Here is a 27947-nt window from a genome sequence, read left to right as displayed (position 1 = left end):
TACAAAACAAGCAGGTAACCATTACCTAAGTCCTGGGGTCTTCATGTACTTTCAGCTAATTAACTAATTCATAGACCAATGCCCACTAGTTTTAAGTCAAAATAAGGTTTAATGATGTTTCTAAAGGAATCTAGAGGCAGTACATAAGGTTATTTTCCTTCTTTGGTAGAAGCAAGATGGAAATCTGATTTGCATTTTTAATGATCAAATGGGGCCTCTTCCCTAAAATAGCATGTGAGAAAACAGCAGGACAGAAGCAGTTTTTGGAAAATCTACAGAATCTAGCACTCCATAGGATATGCTGACTCACCATCATTGACTAGGTAGGTCCCCCATGAACATGCAATGAGGACACACATGCCTGCCCAAGAGCCAGCTGGTGCTGGGTCTTCCCTTCCACAAGCACTGATGCCCACCACCTCCAACGCTGTCACAGAAACTGAGGAATGTACACTGCAACTTATGTCTCAGGAAAAGTCCTGGGGTCAGGAGAGGGAAGCCAGTTCACACCTCGAAGTGGTCAATTACAAGCTATTATTAAAGATAAGGCAAGAACGACATTTCCTCTTTCACATCGGGTGAGTGGACTGCTAGGCTTTGAACACAGAAAATATATTTCTCTCTTCATCTTGATTTCTACAGCTTTCACAGTTCACGCCACAACCCTTGAGAAATGGACAAAAGAACTAGACTTCATAAAGATAAAAAGCTTCTGCACAGCAAAGGAAACAGTCAACAAAACTGGAAGGCAATGTATGGAATGGGAAAAGATATTTGCAAATGTCTTATCAGATAAAGGGCTAGTATCCAAAATCTATAAAGAACTTATCAAAATCAACACCCAAAAAACAAAAAATCCAGTCAAGAAATGGGCAAAAGACACGAACAGACACTTCCCCAAAGACATCCAAATGGCCAACAGACACATGAAAAAATGCTCAACATCACTCGGCATCAGGGAAATACAAATCAAAACCTCAGTGAGATACCACCTCACACCAGTCAGAATGGCTAAAAGGAACAACCCAAGAAACAACAGATGTTGGTGAGGATGTGGAGAAAGGGGAACCCTCTTACACTGTTGGTGGGAATGAAAACTGGTACAGCCCCTGTGGAAAACAGTCTGAAGATTCCTCAAAAAGTTAAAAATAGAGCTACCCTACAACCCAGGAATTACACTACTAGGTAATTATCCAAAAGATACAAACATAGTGATTCGAAGGGGCACATGCAACCCAATGTTCATAGCAGCAATGTCCACAATAGCCAAATGATGGAAAGAGCCCAGATGTCCATCAACAGATGAATGGATAAAGACAATGTGGTATATGTCTACAATGGAATATTACTCAGCCATCAAAAAGCATGAAAACTTGCCATCTGCAACAACATGGATGGAACTAGTAGGTATTATACTAAGTGAAATAAGGCAGTCAGAGAAAGACAAATACCATATGATTTCACTCATATCTGGAATTTAAGAAACAAAACAGATGAACACAGGGGAAAGGGAGGAAAAATAAAATAAGATGAAAATAGAAAGGGAGGCAAACCACAAAAGACTCTGAACTCTAGGAAACAAACAAAGTTGCTAGAGGAGAGATGGGTGGGGGAAGGGATAACTGGGTGATGGGCATTAAGGAGGGCACTGGATGTAATGAGCATTGGGTGTTATATGCAACTGATGAATCACTAAATTCTACCCCTGAAACTAATAGTATAGTATATGTTAACTAAATTGAATGTAAACAAAGAATTAAAAAATAAAAAGACTTAGACTGGCCAACGTAAATCACAGAAGCCACCTGTGGGTATGCAGCCATGAAACCAGATCCTCCTCCAGGAGGTAGATGGAGAATATCAGAGTCCAGTGAGCAGGGACTCCCTCAACCATGAAGGAAGAGGGGCCAGGAAAAGGGCCAGGTCTGAGGCCCAGGTAACCCGCACCTAGAGGGACACACTGCTTTACCTGGACGTGGTGCTCAACATGACGCAGAGGCCTGATCAGAGGCCAGCAAATGGCCTTGGAACCCACACAGACCTGGGCGCAAGCCCCAGCTCAAGCACTTTCGAGTGGCGGCAGCCATGAGCGGCTCCATACACTTTCTCAGCTTGGGTTTCCCCATCTTCCAAATGGCGCTGACACTACCTGTCTCGTTGTTGTCCATTTCTTCATTCAGAAGTAGATACGGATGCTACAAAATGAGTGAGCCTTGAGAACATTATACTAAGTGAAAGAAGCCAGTCACAAAAAGCCACATGTTGAAACGTGACACACCAGCCCGCTTGGAGGGGTTTCGGACAGAAGGGAAAGGAGCAGCGCCGCGTCGTCCGCCTCCCAGCGCGCCGCAGGCACTTCTCCCCGGCCTCCCCGAACTCTCCCGTGACCTCTGCGCGCCCTCAGGCCGCCCTCCCCGCCGCGGGATCCGGACAACTTCAGGGGTGGGGTGCAAAGAAAGTTTGCGGCTGCTGCCGCCGGCCTCCTGCCTCTCAGCCTAGGAGGCTCGCCGCCCGCACCCGCCCGCTCAGCCTTGCCAGGGACCGCATCCCGCCCGGAGACCGCCACCATGAACAAGCTGTACATCGGCAACCTCAACGAGAGCGTGACCCCCGCGGACTTGGAGAAAGTGTTTGCGGAGCACAAGATCTACAGCGGCCAGTTCTTGGTCAAGTCCGGCTATGCCTTCGTGGACTGCCCCAATGAGCACTGGGCGATGAAAGCCATCGAAACTTTCTCCGGGAAAGTCGAATTGCAAGGAAAACGCCTAGAGATTGAACACCCAGTCCCCAAAAAACAAAGGAGTCAGAAAACTCAGATTTGAAACATCCCACCCCAGCTCCGTTGGGAAGTGCTGGACAGCCTGCTTGCTCAGTACGGTACAGGGGAGAACTGCGAGCAAGTGAACACCGAGAGTGAGACTGTGGTGGTGAATGTCACCTATTCCAACCGGGAACAGACCAGGCAAGCCATCATGAAGCTGAATGGCCACCAGCTGGAGAACCACGCCTTAAAAGTCTCCTACATTCCTGATGAGCAGATAGCACAGGGTCCTGAGAATGGGCGCCGTGGAGGCTTTGGCTCTCGGGGTCAGCCCCGCCAGGGCTCCCCTGTGGCAGCGGGGGCCCCAGCCAAGCAGCAGCAAGTGGATATCCCCCTGCGGCTCCTGGTCCCAACCCAGTATGTGGGTGCCATCATTGGCAAAGAGGGGGCCACCATCCGAAACATCACGAAACAGACCCAGTCCAAGATAGATGTGCACAGGAAGGAGAATGCAGGCACTGCGCAGAAGACCATCAGCGTCCACTCGACCCCTGAGGGCTGCTCATCTGCGTGTAAGATGATCTTGGAGATTATGCATAAGGAGGCAAAGGACACCAAAACGGCCGACGAGGTTCCCCTGGAGATCCTGGCCCATAATAACTTTGTGGGGTGTCTCATTGGCAAGGAAGGGCGTAACCTGAAGAAGGTGGAACAGGACACAGAGACAAAGATCACCATCTCCTCGCTGCAGGACCTCACCCTCTATAACCCCAAGAGGACCATCACTGTGAAGGGGGCCATTGAGAACTGCTGCAGGGCGGAGCAGGAGATCATGAAGAAAGTTCGGGAGGCCTACGAGAATGACGTGGCTGCCATGAGTCTGCAGTCACACCTCATCCCCGGCCTGAACTTGACGGCTGTAGGTCTGTTTCCAGCCTCGTCCAGTGCGGTCCCGCCACCTCCCAGCAGCGTCACTGGGGCTGCTCCCTACAGCTCCTTTATGCAGGCTCCGGAGCAAGAGATGGTGCAGGTGTTCATCCCGGCGCAGGCAGTGGGTGCTATCATCGGGAAGAAGGGACAGCACATCAAACAGCTCTCCCGCTTCGCCAGTGCCTCCATTAAGATTGCTCCTCCTGAAACTCCTGACTCCAAAGTTCGTATGGTCATCATCACTGGACCCCCAGAGGCCCAATTTAAGGGTCAGGGAAGAATTTATGGAAAACTCAAGGAGGAGAACTTCTTTGGTCCCAAGGAGGAAGTAAAGCTGGAGACCCACATCCGGGTGCCGGCATCAGCTGCCGGCAGGGTCATTGGCAAAGGCGGCAAAACAGTGAATGAGTTGCAGAATTTGACAGCAGCCGAGGTGGTGGTGCCAAGAGACCAGACCCCGGATGAAAATGACCAGGTCATCGTCAAGATCATCGGACATTTTTATGCCAGCCAGATGGCCCAGAGGAAAATACGAGACATCCTGGCCCAAGTTAAACAGCTGCACCAAAAGGGACAGAGTAACCAGGCCCAGGCACGGGGGAAGTGACCAGCCCCTCCCCAACACGTCGACTCAAGGACAACGGGCTGAAATCGAGAGCGCATTCTCCCCAGCAGGCCTGAGAATGAGTGGGAATCAGGGACACTTGGGCCGGGATGTAGATCAGGTTTGCCCACTTGCTTGAGAAAAGACGTTCCAGTGAGGAACCCTGATCCCTCGGCCCCACACGCCCAACCAATTGGCCCGACACTGCCCACCCCTCAGGGTGTCACCATGGAAATTTCTAGCTCTGGGTGCTTTTAAACGTGGATTGTTTAAGTAAGTTCTCCAGGTCCCACCGAGAGGGTGGGCCAGACCCCAGTGGGAAGAGAAATAAAATTTCCTTCAGGTTTTTCAAAAAAAAAAAAGCCACATGTTATATGATTCCATTTATATGTAATGTCCAAAATAGACATATCCATGGAGACAGAAAGTAGATTGTGGTTGCCTAGGACTGGGAGAGAATGGCGGGGCGGGGGGGGGGGGGGGGGGGGTGGGGTGGGGAATAGGGAGTGACTGCTAATGGGTATGAGGTTTCCTTTTGGAGTCTCGAAATCTTCCAAAATCAGATGGTGGTAATGGTAGCACAGCTCTGTGAATATAGTGGGGGGAAAAACACACACACACACACACACACACACTGAATTGTACATTTAGATGGGTAAATTTTGTTATGTAAATTATATCTCCATAAAGCTGTTATCTTAAAAAAAAAAATTAGAGCCCTGGAGCCCTCACTATGTGCAGATTCTTTGGAAGCCGTGAGCGTCCAGGTCATGAGGCTACCCTTTAGGATATTAACTTGGAAGAACAAGCAAAGTGAAGAGTAATGTATATCATGTGTGTTAAGCACCGAGCAGTGTGCCTGATGCAGAGAAACCCTTGGTAAATGGGTGGGACCAGTACTATTGTCATCATCGGTTATGATGACTGTGTGCCAGGCACTGAATTCTATTCTTTGTGCCCACTGTCTCATATAAGTCCCACAGACCCTAGGGGATGGGTGTTATCATCATTTCTGGATCTCTGATGGGGACGCTAAGGCACAGAGAGGTAGGTCAGCCCCTGAGACCAGCCGCTTGCTGTGGCAGAGCTGGGGGACAAACGTGGGCTCTTACACAGCTTGCCATCACACACCCCCTCATCTCCAGCAACAGGGCCACTGGTACCCTCATCAGCACTCAGTACCACTGGGCAGGGCTCCCTCAATCTCCAGAACTGGTTTAAAACAGAACAGAAACTTCTGGAAGCCACTAGCAGGATGGCTCGTACAGCTCTCTCCCAGCCACTCAGCTGAAAACTGGCATGGCAATGTGACCTCACCACAACCCTGTCTCAAACCCCAGGTGAGATTCCTGCAGCCCCACCCCACCCCCGGGGTTCTCAGTGGACACCCAGCCAGTCCAACCGGCTGCTGCCTCCTTAAGCTTTCATGACCCAGGCTGGCATACTTTACTGTCTGTTGGCCTCAGTCTGCCCCAGCATCCCAGATGCAGCAAAGAGACTGCCAGGTTCATAACCAGCAGACGCCCCAATTTCCCCCTATTCAGAAGATATGTAAATTTAGACACTTTGGGAATCATGTGTAGCAAGAAGTTCCCATCTGCCAGAGAGAGAGAATGAGAAAGACAAAGTATTTAAGTACCTAACATTTGGGCCTCTTGCAGTTCCTCAGAGATAATTTACACGTCATCATCACGGGGGAGACTCACACTCTCCTCCCTTCCCAGTGGCACAGGCCACACAGTCCTAGTGAAGAAAGATTCTTCTTAGAAGTTCAGGGGCACTTGGGTGGCTTAGTCGGTTGGCTGTCCGGCTCTTGATTTCGGCTCTGGTCTAGTCTCTGGGTTGTGGGATCGAGCCCCACGTCGGGCTCTGCGTTCAGAGGGGAGTCTGCTTGAGATTCTTTCTCTCTCTCCGCCCCTCCCCCCTCTACCTCTCTTTCTCTCTCACTCTCTAAAATAAAATAAATAAATCTTAAAAAAAAAAAAGTCCAGTACAAAGTAGGCAGCTCTGAGGCCTTCTACGACATCACTGAATTCTCTAACAGAATGTTGCTGCCTTCAGCAGGATCAACACTCATTCCCTACAAACTTATCAAACTAAACATTTTTGCAGAGCAATGCAACACCAGAATGGCCTCATTTCCATCCTTATTATAAGATTGCTTAAACTCCTTCATGTGTCAAATGTGCATCTGAAAAAAATTTCTACGATGCAGAGGAAGTTGACCTGAGTGTCTACAAGACAGACCGAGAGGTCTGGCCTGGAGGTATGTTTTGGGAGGGCAGGGATTTTGTGTTGTTCAATCCTGCACCCCCAGGCCTAGAACACTGCTGAGCACAAAGAAGACATGCAGTAAATACTCACTGAACAAATGAATGGATGTCTTCCCCAGGAGGCTGAATATACACTCACATCCACCATACTATTATAAAATTTAGTTTGGAATCTCAGAATTAATATGCTCTAGGCTCTACAGAGCTATAGCTCTTCATTAATTCTTCCCAAAGGAAGGGGAAGGGTTTCAAAAGAGGCCCCAGCACCTGTTGGTATTACCTTAAGACACAGTGTTGAATAATGGAGGTTAGCAGATAAGGATGCAAAGAATGTGCTTTGTCCCTCTTTGCTGTCTGGTCAAAGGCAAGTCACTTGACCTCTGTAGACTCCAGTGTTTCCCTTTACAGGTCTCAAAAGTCCCTTCCAATTTCTTGGAAAGAGCTGAGATGCCCTTCAACAGATGAATGGATAAGGAAGATGTGGTCCATATATACACTGGAATATTACTCAGCCATCAGAAAGGATGAATACCCAACTTTTACATCAGCATGGATGGGACTGGAGGAGATTATGCTCAGTGAAATAAGTCAAGCAAAGAAAGTCAATTATCCTATGGTTTCCCTCATTTGTGGAACGTAAGGAATACCAGGGAGGACATTAGGAGAAGGAAGGGAAAAATGAAGGGGGGAGGAATCAGAGAGGGAGATGAACCATGAGAGACTGTGGACTCTGAGAAACAAACTGAGGGTTCTAGAGGGGAGGGGGGTGGGGGGATGGGTTAGCCCGGTGATGGGTATTAAGGAGGGCACGTACTGCATGGAGCACTGGGTGTTATACGAAAACGATGAATCATGGATCACTACATCAAAAACTAATGATGTATTGTATGGTGACTAACATAACATAATAAAATAAAATTAAAAAAAAAAAGTCCTTTCCAATTCCTAAAGTGAGTTTCATGTGAACTGGATAACATTACACAAGTTTGCCTTTGATGCCCTTTTCCTGTCCTCTGGGTACCTTCTGCCTTCTACCCCTGAGACACCTTCATGCCTTTGATGCCCTTTTCCTGTCCTCTGGGTACCTTCTGCCTTCTACCCCTGAGACACCTTCATGCCCCCACCCCCATCACACAGCCTTCACTTCCAGGGTCCTCCAGGTGCACCCTCTGTGGCTCCTTCCCAAGGCCAGTGTTCCCTGCTCCTGACTTTTCACTTCCTTACTTTACACCAACCCATCAATTTGGGTCCTGTGTTCCATTCCCTCTTGGCCCAGCTCTCTCTTAGAAACTTGATTAACTTGGCTGCACGGATGGGTAATTGAGAGTTCGTATGTTATCCCAAAGAAAGACATTTGCATTTTAACAAGATGTGTTCTGGAGATGATATTTTAATCCATATCTCTATCAGCACCTTTATCATGGTATATCACGATACTTGATTATGCACCTGGCTCAGCAGCTAAACTTGACTTTTCTGGGTATAAAGCCTCAGGTCTTTTTCCATCTTTCTGTGTCTGGTGCCTAGCCCCATTTCTCCGGGCACTCACTCAATAAATGTTTATGGATAACCACGCAGATGAATGAAAGGCTGCTGATGAAGAGTTAACATAGATTTCAGGCGATCTGATGGTCATGGGAAGGACTGATGTGGCTCAGCAATAGACAAGGACTTAGAGGGCTTCTCAAATCCCACCCCCTGTGGCTGTCGGCTCCGCCTGCCTTTAGAACTGAGTCTGAATGCAGACATTATTGCCTGACAGCAGGCATTCATGCTCCTATAAAAGCTGTGTTCTCACCCCGCCAGAGAAAGGGACCCGCACATCATAGCGTCTCATTAATTCAGGCTTCTGGGAGGCCTTCTGAGCTGAGGCCACAGAGACTCAGGGGTTTCCATTATAGTCAAAGGAGAAATACCCCAATGTCACAATGCCTCTCAACACTCCAGACACAAAGTGACAGTGGGTATGAGGGGGATGCTGGCAATTTTTCTCAGGCCCATTATGCTAGACTGATAGCCAAATGCTCCTGAAAGGCGTCTGAAATACAAAATACAGGCACTCCATAGTTTTTGGTTTATTAATTCATTGACTACAGATATGTAAATTATGACAGAATCAAGGGCCACGTAACAAAGCCAGGGAAAAGATTATTATAATTAACAGAAATTGAAAATGCACAGCCTGGTTTTAAGCTACACCTCCCATTTGTAACCAGAAGTTTGGAATTGGTTATCGTAAAACAAAGATGCCAAGAAGAGCTTTTTTCCTGCCTAGATGTTTTTCAAACATTCCCATGTTTCTTACAAGGAGACAGAAAGTCCCCCAGGTGAGTCTGGCACCCAGCACCACGCCTGGCCCATTGGAAGCATCCTCCATAAACATTTGCTGAATCAACCATTTAATTGATGAGTGATTGAAATAATCTTTAAAATGCAAATCTGATTGTGTCATCCTCCTACTTCAAACCATTCAGTGCCTTCGCCTTATTCTAAGAAAGCAACAAAAGTCTTTCATAGGACCCACTATACCCTGCATACCATGGCCAGCACCCACTGCCCCACCTTCATGCGCCGTGCACACTTCACTCTCCAGCCGGCACCAAACTCCGGGTCTCCTGAGACCAGTGCTCTCCTCACTATGCCTCACTGGCTTTCCCTATTCTTTTACAACACATCCAAATACTCCCGAGATCTCAACCAGACTAACCACAGGAGCGTTATTTGAAACAGAGTGCCACGAGCCACCATCCTTCTGCACAGTTACAATCACACCTACGGTATGCATACTAGATGACTTACGAGCAATTGTTCATAGTAAAAGTGGAAATGCTGAGGAAATGATGTGCATGTGGCTTCGTCTGCTTCATAATGAACCAGTTATAGGTCCAGGAAGTGAAAAGGGGGCTTCAGGAAATAGAAGAATCAGTCAGAAGTGAAAACCCTCTGAAAGTCCATCTCTTTGCAGGGGTAAGTGGAGGCAGGGGGTGGGGGGGGTCATTCCTGGATGAAAGAATAGAGGGGGAAATAACAAGACAAGAAGGTAAGTACAATGGCATATCAGCATCCTGAGAAACTTGCAGCCTGTGGTTACTATGGTTACAGATGCCATGAGAGTTGGCTCCAGAATGTGATGAGGGGGAGGGGGCTCCGGCAGCCTCTTTCAACCCCCTCTCCCAGTCCTAGGGCCTCTTTGCCATTTTGTGCCGGAAGTGACATATTCAACAAAGCCTGTGGTGGCACTCAAAAGAAACTGTCTTCACTCTCCTCTCATTCAGCACACAGAAGCTCCAAAACTTTCCTCAGAATGTAAAATTGCCTCAGGAAGAAGCCAGGCATGCTGTGTTCAGAAACATGAGACCCTCTAAGGCATCGAATGCATCCTTCCTGGAAATTGTTTTCTCTTCAAGAACGTGCAGGAAAAGCAACAAGGTAGTCAAAAAAAAAGTTTACTCAAAATATGACACAGAGCACTGTCCACCAGTGGCTTTTCCCATGCACTGGCTGGGCCCCTCATCCCCCAGCACTCCATCCCTGCCATGCTGGCTACATTCTGACTTCTGTTTCAGTCACATGGTACAGACACGAGGTCTGCTACAGAAACACACCAGACACCCATTCCCTGACATTTCTGCTGCTCAGCCTGAAGGATGCCCTGTTCTTCTGGCTTTATCCAAGGAGGCTGGGTTTTCAGGCACTGGATCTGTAAAGGAAGGGGGTTGTCATAGAAGGGGAATCTGGAGAAGAAGTGGGCCAGTGAGTCATCACGTGGTCTCTGGTTTCAGAAGAAATTGGGCTTATCGTGTGGTCATTTCTTGGTGAATGTTCTACAGATGTACACATAGCATGGCACCTGCCCAAGGGTGACAGGCTCAATAGATGCTTTTTGTATCTGAATAACCAGCTTGGGCTGGTAGGTATACTGGGATCTATTACAAGACCATATATTCATATTTTATATAAAGCATCATCATACTCACTGTCTTTCTGAAATACCATTTTGGGTAGTGGGTAGTAGGAAGGGTAAATGGAGGTCCGTGAATCATTGTTCTGTGGTAAGTGGGAAATGCAGAGCTAGACAAAATCAACCAGGCTTCTGTACTACAGGATGACCAGAAGCAGTGTACAGGTGAGAGCTCCAACATTAACAGACAGACCCAGTTTAAGCCATAGAACTATAACACAGCTCTGTGCAAGTTACTCAAGCTCTGTGGGACTTAGTCCCCTCATTCAGAAAACAGGGATAATAATGTCATCTGGGTTTTTTTGGACTATAAAGAGGATTTTATGAGATAATGGCTATAAAGCACTTAGCAGAATACCTGGAACTTAGTGTATATTCAATAAATAAGAAGGGGAAATGCTTACGGTGATTTTAAAATATGTCCTCAAATTCTTTGTTACTCCTCCCTTCCAAAGTGAGCTTCATCACCCCAAGTATGAATTCAACTTAGTAACTCACATCTAATGAAAAGACTGTGGTTGTAGGAACAATATGTGATTTCTGAGGTTGGGTCATAAAAGGCATCATTGGTTCTGCCTTGTTCTCTCTCAAATGGCTTGCTCTGGAAGAAGCCAGCCACCATGTTGGGAGGACATTCAAACAGCCTGTGGAGAGGGTCACATTGGCAGGAAATGAGGCCTCTCCCCCAACAACCAGAAACAGTTTGCAAGTCACATGAGCACATCATCTCAGAAGTAGATCTCCCAGCCTCAGTCAAGCCATCAGATAATAGCAGCCCTAGCTGACATCTGACCACAACCACTGAGTGACTCCTGAGCCAGACCACTCAGCTAAGCTGTTCCCAAATTCCTGATCCACAGAAACTATGAGATAATAAATATTTGTCATTGGTTTAAGCCACCAAATATTAAAGTTTTCCTTACACAGCAATACCCACTCTCTAGGAAAGAATGAGAGAGAACACACCATCCGGTAAACCATGAAACCATTTTTTTTCCCTCAGAGCTTCTGAGGAGATTAATTTGTATCTTATGGAACACACTTCGGGAAATGCTGGTTTAGAACTTAACAGTTTATAAAGCTTGTTCACGTTTATTAACTCATTAAATCATCTCAGCAACTGTGAAGCAGGTGCTGACTGTGATCTTTATTTTACCCAGGAGAAAACTTAGGCTCAAAAAGGTTAAATGACTTGCCCAATTTACTGTCTACTAAAAAATTCGTAGAACAAGAACTCTATTGGTAGAATAATACTCAAGTATTATGACTCCAAACTATGTTTTTTCCTCTGGTCTTTTCTCTGGTTTGACCCAAACAACCTAGGTTTTTTTAAACCCGGGATAAGAATACTGACAGTTGAAGAGAGTCCCAGGAAAGGGGGCTGTGCAACAGGCCACCCTCCCTGATGATCTGGAAAATGAAAGAGATGCTTCTCAAGTGACTGGAGCTGTAGTCTTTTGTGACTTCACAGAACGGGAACCCCTTCAACCGTGATAAGAACATAACGCAGGAACACTCATGGAATCTTTGCAATGCTCCAAGATGGTTTTGAGAGTTAGCATTTTATTGGATCATTGGTCATTTTATTGGATCCACATAATGAATCAAGGAAGTACAGGCTGGGGCACCTGGGTGGTTCAGTAGGTTAAGCAGCTGGCTCTTGATTTTGGCTCAGGGCATGATCTCAGGGTCCTGGGTTGGAGCCCTGTGTTGGGCTCTGCGCTCGGCAGGGAGTCTGCTTGATGATTCTTTCTCTCTTTCCCTCTCCCTCTGCCCCACCCCCTGCTCTCTCTCTCTCTCTCTTCTCTCGCTCTCTCTCAAATAAATAAATAAATCTTTAAAAAAAAAAAAAAGGAAGACAGTCTATCATCATCTCTACCTTATGGATGAGACTGTCACAGAGAAATGAAGCTACTCACCAAAATCAGTCACTAGTAAGTGATACAGCTCAAACTGGAACCCAGGCTATCTAAGACTATCAAGGCATGAAGGTAACTGAGCCATCAACATCTCAACTCTCTCCTTTACCATAAGAGTGGCAGAACCAGCACTAGAACCCAGATCCTTCCACCTTAAGCTGTAGAGAGGGTAGCATCTAGCCCAGAAGCTAAGTTAACTGAATATAACATACATTTACATCTACCAGGGTTTAAGGATGTATATGCTAAACCAAATCTACCATAACTACTTCCCATATGGCCTCAAATTCCAATATGAGAAATGAATGCCTTTAGTCTAAGGCAATATTCTCAACCAGCAGAATCTGGGAGCTGACCCAGGTTGGTTCATGGTTAAAATGGGTAACAATAGATTACCCCAAATTTGCAGACAGAAAAAAATAAGTCAATGGATAGAATCCTTTCATCTCTAAGCTTTTTCTCCCATCAGTTTTTCTTAAACATTTGGATACTGCTTTCTCGTCTCATATGATAAAAGTGAGTCAATGTTCAATTGTCAAATATCACACCTGATACCAAGCATCTCTATACAGACTGTCAGTCTCATTAAATTCGATAAGTTATGCTATTTGTCTTTATCCTGCTAAAATATTTGATATTTTGGGGGCTTACAGACATGCTTACACATAAGAAACTCATTTTCCTGGTATTAAAATTGTTTTAGAAATACAAATAGAGGGACACCTGGATGGCTCAGTCAGTTGAGCCTGACCTTGATTTCAGCTCAGGTCATGATCTTGAGGTCCTGGGATCGAGCCCTGCCTCAGACTCCATGCTGGGTGTGGAGCCTGCTTAAGATTCTGTTTCTCAGATGAACCACAAGAGATGATGGACTCTAAAAAACAAACTGAAGAGTTCTAGAGGTGAGAGGGCTGGGAGGATGGGTTAGCCTGGTGATGGGTATTAAAGAGGGCACATGCTGCACGGAGCACTGGGTGTTATACACAAACAATGAATCATGGAACACTATATCAAAAACTAATGATGTAATGTATGGTGATTAATATAACATAATAAAAAATACTAAAAAAATAAAACCTTGGGCGCCTGGGTGGCTCAGTTGGTTGGGCGACTGCCTTCGGCTCAGGTCATGATCCTGGAGTCCCGGGATCGAGTCCCACATCGGGCTCCCTGCTCAGCAGGGAATCTGCTTCTCCCTCTGACCCTCTTCCCTCTCGTGCTCTCTATCTCTCATTCTCTCTCTCTCAAATAAATAAATAAAATCTTAAAAAATTAAATAAATAAATAAATAAATAAAACCTTAAAAAAAAGATTCTCTCTCTCCCTCTCCCTCTGCCCCTCCCTCTGCTCGCTCCCTCTCTCCCTCTCTCTAAAATAAAGAAATCTTAAAAAAAAAAAGAATACAAATAGCATTTGGGGCCACTCTGCAAAGGCCACCATGACTTCCAGATTCCTAACACTTGAGCAAATCTGCACTCTCTTCGAGCATCTCTTTTTAAACTGAAAACACTACTACCACCTCTACATTGGGTAGCTGAATTAAAAAAAAAAATTAGGATCCTTTGCATAAGAGATAGTAATTGAGATGAGAACTCTGTAGGAAGACAGGGGGAGAGAAGAATGAAGGAATAAGGAAGGGAAATAGGAATGAACGAGGGAGGTAAAGTTCCCTGTGATGATGTGGGTTATGTACTGCAGCAGTTAACTCTCCAAATCCTATGTTGTGCCACCATTCTACTCTGCTTCAAAGTCCCCTCCATGGCAGCGAGAAGTCATGGAACCAAAATTAGTGGCAGTATGGGAAACGGAATCCCCTGAAATCCTACCTACCTACCTACCTATCCCTCCATACCACCTCTTACACCCATCTCTCCCAACTCCCTGACTCTGGGAATGGAGGAGAAAGAGAACATGATTCCCCCACCCCGTGACCATTGCCCCCCCCCACCAAGGGCTCTGGCGCTCACCACTGCCACCACCCCAACCCTAAACAGAGGATTCGAAAGTCAGGTTTCATTTTTTATTCATAGTACTCAGTCCCAGACACTTATGAAGGGAGAAAAAAAAAATCTCAAACTCCGTCTGCAAACCACAAATAAATGTTCTTGAAATTAAATAGGAGGTTTTTGTTCTCCGTCCTGGGTAATAGGCATGAGCCTGACCTAGATCAACAGTAAAGTCTCCACTGAGAAAACCACCAAGACCAGAGCCCAAAAGTGGATAGCCCTGCTGACCACCATAAAAACATCTGCCAGGTGGGTGTAACCGACATGGTGCTGGTGCCCCGTTTAGGTAGATTCCATAACGAAGTCATACAAAGCTGAGCCCCTAACGGACTCCATCTCCATCTGCTTCATCTTGTAAGTGCCTTTTAGAACAGAATCCGAGTACAGCAGAAGATTCTCCCTTTAATTCACCTTTATGCATCGGCCAAGGAAGCTATCCAAACTGAAACCTTCTAATTGGCTATCAGTAAAATGGCTTTATTCTGTTTCATTAAACTCTTCTAATTCTCTATGGACTAAAAGTAAAAAGGATCCACTATCTCAATAGCCTTTCTCTTGCCAACAGAGGGCCCCTAGTTCTGTGCCTATAGTAGATACCCTTTGTGCTATATCTCAGTTGTGGTAGAAGTGTTCCAATTTCCTGCAAAGTGCACAATGTCTTTTTTGAATGCACCTGATTTATGATGTTAATATAGAGGCTGTTGTGGACTGAATTGTGTCCCCTGCAAAATTCATATGTTGAAACCTTAACTGCCAACATGACTGTATTGAAGATAGAGCCCTAAGGGGGTAATTAAGGTTAAATGAGGTTATGAGGGTGGGGCTCTAATTCAATAGCACTGGTAACCCTCATAAGAAGGGGAAGCCACCAGAGTGTTCTCTCTCCACTGTGAGGGCACAGCAAGAAGGTGGCCATCTGCAACCCAAGGGAAGGGCTCTCCTCAGACATCGACCCTGCTGGCACCTTGATCTTGGACTTCCAGTGTCCACAATTGTGAGAAAATAAATTTCCATTGTATAAGCCGCCCAGTCTATGGTATTTTGTTACGATAGCCTGAGCAGACTATTACAGAGCCAAAACATACGTTTTGGAAACGGGGTGAAATAGCAAAATCAACCTGCCCCATCTTAATTCTACCCAGCAATCGCGGGCATTGGCAAGAGGATGATGAACCTCCCTCAGACCCTGCCGGAAAACAACACTGAACCAAATCTTGGCCCAGACAATCTTTGGAACCGTCTTTCCTTTTTACTTTCTAGGATAATTGTGGTGATTTTGGTACATTATTAATCCCATTTGGAATTCCGATCTCCTGAAAGTTGGATATTAAATCAAAAATAGACGATTTTCTTTCCAGAAAATCTAAGCTATACAAATTGGTGTTTGGAAACAATCATTAATAAAGAGAGCGCTCAAGCAACCTTGCAAGTTGAGCGTGGCTCACCTTCACAAGATGCTGAAATCTCTTTTTAGCCAGGAGAGCAGAAGTGAAATCCAAGGGTCTTCAACTGAACTCATGAGATAAAGTGCCAGCCAGTGCATGACCTACCAAAAACAGCCATGGACTTGGGACTCACCGATCAACCGAGAGCCTTTTTCCTCTAAATCTCTCAGAGAAACTTCTGAATACACCTTGTATGATAAGAGGCAATGAAAGCGTGTGAGATAAACAAAGACCCTGGAAGGGTGGAAAGCTTGAGGGAAATGATCCTGGACATGAGCGTCAAAAGGACTGGGTTGGCCCCACCTCTGCCTGTTTGTAGTCTTGGGCCCCCAAATAACTCATTTCTTCTTTCTATTCCCATCAGTAAGTTTGAGGCTCCAATATCAACCAAAATAGGGTTGTTTAAAGAACAAATGAGATAATTTGTAAAAAGTGTTCTGTAAACTGAAAGGTGCTATACACATACAATATAGGTCTCTCTGGAATTTTGCATTCAAGTACGCACTGAAAAGGCAGCCTTAAAAAAAAATACAAAAACAAAAACAAAAAACAGCTCCAGCTCTGAAGCTTTGCTTCTTCCTTAAGTAGATTTAAATACCTAAAAAGAGCTACGGGTCAATGGCCAACATGAGCCAAATTACTAACTGGACACCAACCATATCTTTGTCAGGCTACATGGCCTCCCTGCCCCAGCCCCTACCTCCACACTCCACACACCCCCACCGCCCCGCCTTCTCACTCCTGGTGAAAGGGAGAACAGAAGGAAAATTCTGTTGGAGACTTCAGAGAAATGGGAGCTTGCAAGAAGAGGGAATATCTGTATCCTTTCCGATACCCCATTGTTTAGGGATATGCTTTCATTTTTCCTTAGTTTTACTTTGCCCTTTGTAGCTTGGAGGAGTCCTGGAATTTCCTTCATAGGTGAAGACTTAGAGATCCTCTCCATTCCAATCCCCCACTCATCATCCATCCATTCAGCAAAAGTTACTAAATGCCTACTACATTCCAGGCTCTTCCTGGGGGCACTAAGGACGTTAACAGTCAATGAAACAGGAAATTCCATTCATAAAGCTCACATGCTAGCAAGGGAGGCTGGCATCATCTGAGACACATGAGTAAAATGCTTTCAGATGATGACAAGTACCAGGAAGACAACTGAGCAGGTGACATAATAGAAAGTGACCGGGCTGGGGAACAAGAAGAGAGGTCTTCAGGTGGGACAGGGAAGCACTTGTTAAAAAGGTGACGTCTGAGCTGAGATTCAAAGGTGGAAAGGAGCCAGCCATGTGAACACACATTATAAGTAGGGGAAAGCACAAGTGTAAGTCCCTGAGACAGGAACAAGTTTGATCCACCTGAGGAACAAAATGAAGACAAGCAGCCCAGAGGTCAAATCAAGAGAGAGGTTGCAGAGATAGGGTCAGAGAGGCCATGTCAATGGCCCTTTTGCACAAAGGAGGAGGGCGAAACCCAGAGGTTAAATGGGCTGCCCAAACTCACATGGCTAATAATCGCTATGGCTCATTCTAGAAACTAATTCTTTTGCCCCCAAATCCAGAGTTTTCTGTACCATATTGATCTGCTTGACTTGAAGTGTGGCAATATCGTTTGCTGATCTTACTGATTTTTAAAAGCCCTTAAGAGGGGCGCCTGGGTGGCTCAGTTGGTTGAGCATCCAACTCTTGATTTTGGCTCAGGTCATGATCTCAGGATCATGGGCTCTAACCCCGAGTTGGGCTCCATGCTCAGCGCAGAGTCCACTTGTCCCTCTCCCTCTCCCTCTCCTCCTCGTCCTTCTCTCTCTCTTTCAAATAAATAAATAAAATCTTTAAAAGCCCTTAAGATACCCAAAAACAGCAAACCAATCCCAGTTTTCAGCAAAAAAATCAACCACAAGTGACCCCAGCGATGTAAAATGCACATGAAAGCCAAGACTCAGTGCCAGTCTACTTTTCTGTTGGTCCCACAAAAGCAGTTACTCTATTTGTTGTAGGCTCAGCTTTACAAATATGGAGGAAGGCCATAGCTCACCAGAGAATAATCATTTTATATTTAGGTCTTATTTTCGCACCTAAACCTCTTGGAAGTGCTTCGCTTAATTCACGCAAGTGCAATCAAAACCAATCTGCTCTCAATCCACCTTCATTCTGTGCTATTAAATTGTCACGTAATGGGACTGTGAGCAAAACATCCTAATTACAACTTCCTTCCACAATCTGTGAGCATCTCCACCTGAAGGTTCAAGTCTGTTAATACTCAAATCCTACAGTCCATAGAACTGTCTCTCCCCTGTTCTATTCTAATGTTAGGTTCCCCGTCATCCCTGCCCTGCTAAATATACTTGGTCTGTCTGTGTAAACCTGAACCTCCAAAGAACAGACCCAAAGTCTGTCCAGTGGCCAGTGACAGGCCCACCAGAGGTAGAGGAAGAGATGCTGTTTGGCCAGATGGGTTAATGGAGAAAGGAATGAGTAGAAAAGGCATTCTTCTTCCTCTTCCTCCTTCAATCTTCCCTCCCCTGCCCCTCCCAACTCCTTTTTATTGTTTTCTTTCTCCTTGCAATGAGCTTCCCCAGTCCTTGAGCTCTGCAAGCCTCACCAGGCAAGAGCCAGAGGTCCCAATAATTTAAGAGATAGACTTAAGAGATAGACTCAAAGAATGTATAAGGACCCCTGTTCTAGTCCAACCCCACCATCTACTAGCTGTGTGACCCTGGGGAAGTTACTCAACCTCTCTGTGTTTTAGTTCCCTCACCTGTAAAATTGGGACAGCAACTTCCTCCTAAGATTAAACAAAGAAGACTAAATAATTTATTCTTCTAGTTAAATTGTAATTAGTTAATAATAAATTGTTTATTTTTTAATATATGTAAAGCACTTCATAGCACCTGACACATAGTTCTATAAGGTGTGAGATGTGCCACCCTCACTCCTGACCTTTCTCCTGCCTCCACCCCCTGGCTAGAAAAGACTACTGTCACCCTCACCCATGAACAATTGTACATGAAGTCAGAGCATCTTACTGGAAGATAGCTCAGTGGTATCCTGATGCCGATCAAGTGGGGACAAAGCACTGATATCATTGGATAAGTATTATGAGAATAACTATATGAAATAATGTGCATAAAACACCTGGCATGCAAAGATTTCTCATTAAATGTTGGTATTTTTATCAGAGTCTTTTCATTTTTGGCACCATCAGTTGTGACTGGAGATGCTACTTGCGTACTGCTTCACTGTGTCAAGCTGTAAAATGTTGGATTCATCTGTGTTTAGCAGTGTGATATAAATATATACAATGATGATCATATAGAAACATATTCTCAAAGCCAAGGCAAGCTTCACTGCCCTCCATCCTGACCAGAGTTCCTTGAAGATCCCAATATGACTTTTTAGACAACTCCCCACTTGACACACCTCTTGGATGGCTCAGGACATCCCCCACCTCAACAAGCCCCGGACTGAACTCACGAGCTTTCCCACAAGACTGGTCCTGCCCCAGCTGCCTTCCCAGTCATTCCAATGACTCTATGTCCACACTCTATTTACACAAAACCTGTTGATTTTCTGCCCTCCATAGCTCCCTACCCCACCCACTTCTCCATCCCACAGCCACCACCCTGGTCCATGTCACCATGGCATCTGGTCCCTCACATCCACAAGAGCCACACAGCACTTGTTTTGAAACTCAGTTCAGATCATGTCTCTCCACAGCTTGAAACCTTTCAGTGGCTTAGGATAAAGGCAACACTCCTGCCCCCACCCCACAGCCCCACCCTACCTGCAACAACATGAGGCTCTGGGGTCTGACCCTATGGATCCACCAGCCACTCTCCCTTGCTGTTCACTCTAGCCATGAAAACTGCCTTTCAGTTCCTCAAATACACATGTCCCCTCTACCTCAGGGCCTTTGCACTTGCTGTTTCATCTTCTAGGTCAGTTCACCTCCTCAGTAGCCAGTTAATTGCTACATATCTTCCAGATCTCAGTACAAGTGTCTGACTACCTTCCCTGACTACCCACCCTCCCTGATCCTTGTCAATCTATCACTTTCTTAAAATCCTGTTGCTTTCCTTCATGGAACATACATAAACATGTAATTATGCACTCTTCTGTGCATTGATTGATTTAGGTCTGCCTCCCTCACTATAAACTCCAAGAAGGCTTTGTCTATACTATTCTGACTATACCTCCAGGGACAGCATTTGGTAAGTAGTAGGTATTCAATAAATACATTTTACAGGGATCAAAATATAAAATAAATAAAATAAAATAAACCAAGGCACACTTTCCAGAGATCAACAGACAAAAGTGGATTGGGTTTGGGTTGTATTAAGGTGTAACAGTTTCAGGGTTGAAACAGGCAACACATCTTCCCTCATTCTATAATAGCCAGTCAGTTTATAAGACATTCACTCAACAAACAAGTGGGTTTCCTCTTTTCTGGTCTGGAGAAAAGAATAAATGCACTCGTAAAAAAGCATTAAACATACCTGCACACATCAAATAAACCAATTTCAACCCAATACACACAGAGGTGTTGCCTAGCTCGACCCAGCTTCAGAGGAGCTGAGAGAAATGATAAAGCACATTCTTGTCAAAACTGGACACTTGGTTTCAACTTGTTCTGCTCCCACACCAATCACTCAGGAGGGGCCTTAACATCTGTATGCTAATTACAGAACGGTGGTCAACGCCAGGCACACACAAATCTGTCTTAGTCGCTCTCTTTTGCGCCGAGGGAACACTGTCCAACATGCATCAGAGCGTGTAAACCACACTACTGCTCAGGCGGACACATTCCGTTCCCCCTCCCCAGCCCTTGGCAGCCCCACCCTTCTTGCAAACCCTTCCCCCCTCCCACCCCTACTCCGATCTGAGCCAAACTAGCTGCCTGGTTTGGTAATAAGATTGAGGGAAGACTCCAAAGGCCCCCTGGGCTCCATTATTCCATATGCCCTCCGAGAAGGGCCACCTCCAGGGACCGTTGCTGCAGATCCAAGCCCCACTTGCTGCCAGGAAACCTTTCCCACTGAGGACACCCTGGGCAGGCGGCGCAGCTCCAGGTCCAGGGGGAGGCACCCCACCCATCTGCCAGAGAGACAAAGATCATCAGAAACAAAGGACACACACACACACACACACACACACACACACACACACGCACGCACACATAAAGTCAAAAGCAAATACCGACACTTGGTGTGATTTCAAGCCAAACAGCCGGCTTGGTGTATCTCTAAATAGGTTTTTGGAACAATCCAGGAGGGACAATGATTATGTGGTAATGACAGGCACTATCTGGGTTTGGAACCCCCGCTGCCTCCGCCCTCCTCCCACCCGCGCTGCGGCTCCCAGGCGCATTTTCCAGCCTCAGGACACACGCTGCCAGGAGCAAGAGTGCTTCCACTCACGGAAGCGCGCGCACGCCGGAGATGGAGGCAGGGCGAGGGCCGCCAAAAGTAGGAAATACCAACCTTTAGGATCCCAGTTCACCTGTTTTCTTGGAGTCTCGATTGGAAATTTCATTGCTCCGTTGCCCAGAGGGGAGGAAATGAAAAGAATCAAAATAATAATAAAGTCCTCAAGCTTTACACGCCTCGGTCCAGCAGTCCAACAAAACAATTTCCAAGGATGGGGGAGCCTTGGACTGGCTCGTGGAGGAACCCCAGAGAAGGATAAGTGGAAAAGACTGGCTAAGGAGAGACTGGAAACGGCTTAGGTGTTGGCACCGGTTGAGGGGTGGCCAGCTGCAGCCCCCTGGGTGAAAGGAAAAGTAAGACTGGTGAGGGGTGGATGGAGAGGGAGGCTCAGGAAGATAAAAGAGCCAAGCTGCTTCCCAAACGCGGTGGCGGCAGGTGGGGGGCTGAGCAGCCGGAGGGCCGGCGCGAGGGAGAAACCCACTGCAGTGTCACTCCAGCCCCCGGAGGCGTGTGCGCACACACTCCCGCACACACACACTCGCCCGGGCGCGCGCTCCGGCGGGCACGTCAGCCTCGCTCGGCCGCGCACAGCGCACACGCCCCACCCCGGCCGCGGCTCCTCGCCCCCGGGCGACGCCCCCCACTCCCCACCTCCCGAAAGCCATTGGACGTGGGAGTGGCGCTGCACCCAGGGAGCGCGCGGCGAGGGCGACCCTCCCCGCAGCGCGCCGCAGACGCCGAGCCACGGCGGGAGAGCGCGCGGCGGGTGAAGGCGCGGGGCCACGGAGGCGCGCGGGGCTCCGGGCGCCCGGCCGGGAGCAGCGGCCGGGAGCTGACTCGCCCTCGAGGCGGCGGGGCGGCGGGGGACGGCGCGCGGCGGCGGGCGCGGCGGCCGGAAGCCGCGGCGGGGCGGGGAGCGGGCGCCAGGCGCCCCGCTACTTACTGGCTCGGCCGGCCGGCGGGCGGGCAGGCGTGGAGGCGGCCGCGGTGCGCTCGGTGGAGTTGCAGCCGGAGACACGCTTGGCTGCCTGGAAGGCGCTGCAGGAGGCGGAGGAAGGGCCTCGGCGGCCCCGCCGCAGACCTCGGCCTCGGGGGTGACCTCTTGTCGCCGCTCCCACCCCGGACATACACACAGCCTTCTTTTCTCACTTCATTTTTCCACTCCAGCCCCCTCCCGCGCCCGGTTCTCCCGCCTGCGCCCCGAACCCGCGTCCCCAGCGCACTCGGAGGAGGCCGGTGCCAGCCATGAGCCTTTTGTTCTGGGACCGCTCCGCGTTGGCCGCGCTCTCCCCACCCGGGGAAGCTCGCTCCCCAGGCGCAGCCCGGTCCCTTCCCCAGCTGCCTGCCGCCCGGCTGGGGCAGCTACTCGGAGGCCCTGGAGGCGGCTGGCGAGAGACGCCACGGCCCCAGAGGAAAGTGGAGTTGCCAAGACCTAGTGGCCCCGGGATCCAGGGGGCCCAGCAGGAGCAAGTGCGAAGGGACCCCACACATGTTCCCGGAAAGAGGCTGAACCTGGCGCATTTCCCCTACCCCCACTGAGGCCTCGATCTCCAGAAGAGCCAGGTGGTGCTGAGATGCTCTTGAATGGGCCACTCGAAGTACCGATATGAAGGATGCTTACAAATTACTTCGGCTCCTAGCAACAGAGACTTGCACATAGTAGATATTCAAGAAATACTGGCTAAATGAAGGCATAAGCTGCATGAAGCAGTGTTGGACAGAAAGCAGTTTAAATTACTCTCCGTTCACTGTCCACTCGACATATATCTTTAACCCCTTCTACGTGCCATCACTGTGCCAGGTGCTGGTGGTATGGGAAAAACGACATAGGTATGGACCTTGCTTTCAGGGGTCTTACTGTCTAGTGCCCACGAGGTCCAGCTAGGTTTGTTGCTGCCCTTACTTATGAAAGAGTGAGTGACTACCTGGCTTATTGCCAAGCCTGCCCACTGTGGCCCTAAAGCCGCACACTGGCAGTTGTGCTCTAGATGTATGCCACTCTAGCACCTTGAGGCTTCTGGGAGCCCTGTTACAGCAGCATTCTTTCTCATCATCCTTCCCGCACTGTCACATCCAGGCTTCTGAGTTCCAGAGCAAGATCCACAGAGGTCCACTGTCCTCTGTGGGAAGGGTTGGTAAGTGCTTTGTCACTGACCCTGTAGGCTGCTGGGACCAGAACCCTGAGTTCTCTGCAGACCTCATTCAGGCACACCTGGTACCAATCTGATGGTGCTACCCTGACTCCTCAGCCTTGCAGACGCAGATTCCCAAGCCACTTGACCGCCACTTTCTCTGGGAGTCCATTTCCACACTTTGTTTCCCTCTACTAGAAGGCTGAGAGAATGGAGGAGACATGGAAATGAGACAAACAAGGAATTTCTGCTTCTCCAGCCATGCCCCCAGAGACACTAGTATGTGTGTGAATTCTGCCCCAAAACCCCAAGGGAGTTGCTTTTAAGCTCCTGAGACAGCCTTCAGAGCTTCACTCCGCCCTCTCCTCAACTGCTCACAGGCAGGAGGGCTCCCGCCCAGTCACTGCAATGCAATGTTTTTACTTGCATCTGAGTCAGAGAGAAGTGCCCCCTGGGAAAGACACCTTCTCTCCCGAAGCCTCTGAGGATAGGGGAGCAAGACTGACATGTATCAAATGGCCCCTCACAGCCTCATACTTCTCTCCATTTATCTTCTATATGTCATGTTGAAGAAGCTCTAACTGGCCTCATTTTACAGATGAGAAGATCAAGGCTCAGAGACGTAAAGGAACATGCCCAAGGTCACAACACAGAGAGTCAAACCCAAGGGAGAGCATCTGGTCCCTGGATCCATGAATCTTGACCCTGACGCCGTCAGATGCGTTCTTTGGGGTCGAGGATCTAAATACTATATTATCTAGGACTACAGCCCTTCTTCCTTTGCAAAATGAATTGGGCTACCCTGCTGCCCTAAGGCCTCCATCAGGGAATTAGTTCACTATCTGAGGCAAATTCCCATGGCACAAAATGTAGCCTTACGGTGCATCATTCAGTCAATCAATCAACAATGTATTGAGCAGGTCTTGTGGATGAGATGATTGGAGGTTTTCCTCAGAAGTTATACTGGGCCCTTGGAGAACCTTACCCCAGAAAAGCATCAGCAGGACGGTTTTAGGAAGGCTTAGGATGGACCTACTGGGGTGAGGGAGCAGGATCAGGGGTCCGGAATGCCTGATGTGGGATAAGGACTTGCCCTAGTCATAGGCCCTTAGGATCTCTCTGCTAAATCACTCGCCCCACCCCCCACCCCCAACCTCTGGGGCTTTCTTTCCTCCATTTCCATTCTCCCTTCTCAGTATGTGGACGACACGAGTGGGGAGGGATTCACCAAAAATTAAGTAAGTAATTCCTGCACCCCTCCGCTAACGTGCCTGAAATCAACTCCCAACTCCTAAACTGCGTATGTGGAATGGACTGCGGGGGATGGAGGGTATAAAGGGAGAGTCCCCCACCCCCAACGCCCCAAGGAAAACAACTTATCACATTAACCCTTTGTGTTACTGCAATCCCCTTCCATCACCGTCAATTCTTCCCCTTCGTTATTACGCACTAGATTCCACTTACCCCAAGAAGGAGGAAAGAAGTGGACTGTGTAGAGAAAAAACATCCAAAATAGATGCCGCGCCGAGCGGTTCCCTCTCCCTCCGTGCCGCCGCAACTTCCATGGCTATTGCTGCGGGCGGGTTAAGTCTGGTGGAAAGAGACCGCCTCGGGTTCCTGCGGCAGGACAACAAAGCATCGTGGCGCAAAGTCGGCGCGCACCGGCCGTCCCCCGCCAGCAGCCCCGGGCCGGCTGCGGCCGCGTCCTGGGCGCATTCGGTGGCAGAGGGCGCGGGTCCTTGCCGGGGAAGGGTTGCAGCGGGGCGCCCCGGGTCTCTGCAGCCCAGAACCTGCAATAGTTGCGACACTACTTTAACGATCGCCGTGCGGCCCCGCGCGGGAGGGCTGCGGGAAGCCGGAAAACCCCAGTCACCTCCCAGGAGGAAGTTTTCCGCGAGTTGGTGGCTCCCCTACCCCCTCCCCACGCCTCAGTCCGGGATAAGTGTGAGAGCCGAGGGGTGCTGCCTGCCGCGCGGGGAGTCGGTCTCTCCGAGTGGCTGGCGAAAAACAGCTCAGCCAGAGAAGAGGGGAACGTGGAGTCCGGCGTGAGGCCGGCGTGAGGCCGGAGAATGTCTTGGACCCAGAATAGCAGGGAGTGATGGAGCAGCCTAGGGAATCCTGCCTAGTGCTGGTTCGGCAAACAGAAGCTGGAGGACAGAGCTGATGAGACTCTGCTTTGAATTCACGAATACCAGAATGAATTCATTAACCTGCTTTGAATTTCTCCCTTTGGTTCCATCATTTCTCCCTGAAGTCCAGAAGAAATCCCCAGCTTCCAAGATCTTCCCCACCCCCAAGACACCTCCAGGTCCTCTCCTCCAGAGAACTACAGAGAGGTTTCCCTGTCCTTTTGTCAAGACATCCTCACCCACCCCCCCACCCCCGTGTACCCACTCTGCGGTAAAACTGACGAGTTTATGCGTTCAAGTTAACTTAAATTTCTCCTCCCAGAAACGTTTTCCCCAGTGAAGTTTCCCCTTTGTTCTCAGCATTTAATCCCTCCTCCATTTGGCTTCATGTCCCAACCAGCATCTGCAAAACACACCCTTAAATATATGTTGTTCTAATCTCGGGTTCTGCTTTTGGCTTGGAAAAGCTGAAGACACATCAGTAGCTAAAGGGCAGAGGGTGTCATATGTCACACTGCTCAATAGCAAACTCTGTGTACTGAACCCTGAAGATTTATTTTGGTGACTCAAACCTCTGATTGCCAATGAATGAAAACAACATAATATGAACTCCAAAGAAGTTGTACTTAAAGCATCAGACTGATGAAGGTGTTTCATAAGGAGGAACTACATTCCTCTTCCCTTGTAAGTTTCTCTGTTAAATTTCAGTCCTTAAGAAAATATTATTTAAGCTCCCATAAGGCACTGTGCCCAACATTTTACCAAATATATACAAAGCTGTAATCCTGCTTCTTATAAAACATGTTTTAAGGGATTCCCTCTCTCTGAGTTACCACCAATACATAATCCCTGGTAATTTTTTTTTTTAAAGTTGGAGCTGAGGGGCGCCTGGGTGGCTCAGTCGTTGAGCATCTGCCTTCTGCTCAGGTCATGATCCCAAGGTCCTGGGATGGAGCCCCGCAAGGGGCTCCCTGGTCCACGGGAAGCCTGCTTCTCCCCCTCCCACTCCCCCTGCTTGTGTTCCCTCTCTCGCTGTGTCTTTCTCTGTCAAATAAATAAAATCTTTTTTAAAAAAAAGATGGAGCTGAATTTTTTGTTGTTGTTGTTTTCCCCTCAACTTTTTTTATTTTTAAAATTTTCAAACACACAGAAAAGTTATAGTTGTTTGGTAATAACCAGGATGCAGTCAAAGATTGCATTTCTTTGTTATTTCTATGTAGTGTATTTTATCCTAGAAAAGTGCCTTCATTTTTTTTTTTATGACAGTGACTTTTTTAAGAATCCAAATTCAGGGGCACCTGGGTGGCTCAGTCGGTTAACCGTCTGCCCTCAGCTCAGGTCATGATCCCAGCATCCTGGGATCGAGCCCTGCATCGAGCCCCATATCGAGCCCCCCATCAGGCTCCCTGCTCAGCAGGGAACCTGCTTCTCCCTCTCTCTCTGCCTTCCTGTCTGCCTACTTGTGATCTCTCTCTCTCTGTGTCAAATAAATAAATAAAATCTTAAAAAAAAAAAGAATCCAAATTCATTTGCTTTCTCATAATGTTTAATGTCATGATGTAGCTAAAGATAAATTGAGCCAAAGAGGGAAGAAAATGATTTCCTGACTACAGCAGGTCATTAAAAGAACTCAACACCTTCTATAAATTCAGTGTCCATGACAATATCCATGGAATAGAAATCGGTTGTATCCCTGCTCACTCGGGTTTCTCCCCAGACTGAGTCCTAGCCTTAGTCAAATAATTTATCTTTGTTTCTTATCCCTCAAAAGGCCATCTTTCAGGGAAGAATGAGCATTTTCACATATGTACACCAATTGGACAAGTGCATATGGTATTTTACTAAATTTTAAAATAAGAATTCAGCAAGGTTACACACCATTATAAATGAGCTCAGATTTTCATGTCATTCTAGGAAGGTTTTAACTTGAACCAAAATTTTAAGGCATGTAGAAGTCTTGCATGGTTTCAATAACCTATTTATTTATGCGTGAGTCTTATTCCCAAAGTCTTTCAGCTTGCAGAGTTGAAAATCCTTTAGAGGGACCTACTGTCCCAGCATATTGACAGATGCTTCTCTCAAGCAGCCAATGAAAGTCTTGGGAAAGTCTGGTCAATAGAAAAGGTTTTGCTCCATATGGGGTGGGACAGAGTCTCAGCATCTAATGGGGATGTTTGAAATATATTCATTTCATTTTTGCTGCTTTAAAGCAAATATTTGTTTGGTTGAAAATGGTTATAACAAATGTAGTGTTAGAACTTTTCTCTCCTACTACTAAGTCATCTAAATGTTTGCTGAGGGGTGCCTGGGTGGCTCAGTTGCTAAGCATCTGCCTTCCGCTCAGGTCATGATCCCAGGGTCCTGG

General features: G+C 47.5%; 1 protein-coding gene and 1 pseudogene across 2 annotated transcripts in view; one reads left to right on the top strand and one right to left on the bottom strand.

The window, feature by feature from the left end:
• Nucleotides 1–21427, bottom strand: part of KCNK10 (potassium two pore domain channel subfamily K member 10) — a 126440-nt gene extending 105013 nt beyond the window's left edge. For both annotated transcript variants that reach the window (XM_088025015.1, XM_028100989.2), the window contains exon 1: nucleotides 21376–21427. In XM_088025015.1, the coding sequence (XP_087881141.1) occupies nucleotides 21376–21427 (52 nt within the window). The remainder of the gene's footprint in view (nucleotides 1–21375) is intronic.
• On the top strand, nucleotides 2568–4298 carry LOC114207007 (insulin-like growth factor 2 mRNA-binding protein 1 pseudogene; annotated as a pseudogene).
• Nucleotides 21428–27947: the final 6520 nt, after the last annotated feature.

The sequence above is a fragment of the Eumetopias jubatus genome, unplaced genomic scaffold, assembly GCF_037043125.1.
Source record: "Eumetopias jubatus isolate StellerSeaLion01/CBP00866 unplaced genomic scaffold, mEumJub1_p1.0 scaffold_7, whole genome shotgun sequence".
Classification (NCBI taxonomy): domain Eukaryota; kingdom Metazoa; phylum Chordata; class Mammalia; order Carnivora; family Otariidae; genus Eumetopias; species Eumetopias jubatus.
The sequence above is the reverse complement of the archived record's forward strand: the minus strand, read 5'-3'. Positions and strand labels throughout refer to the sequence as shown.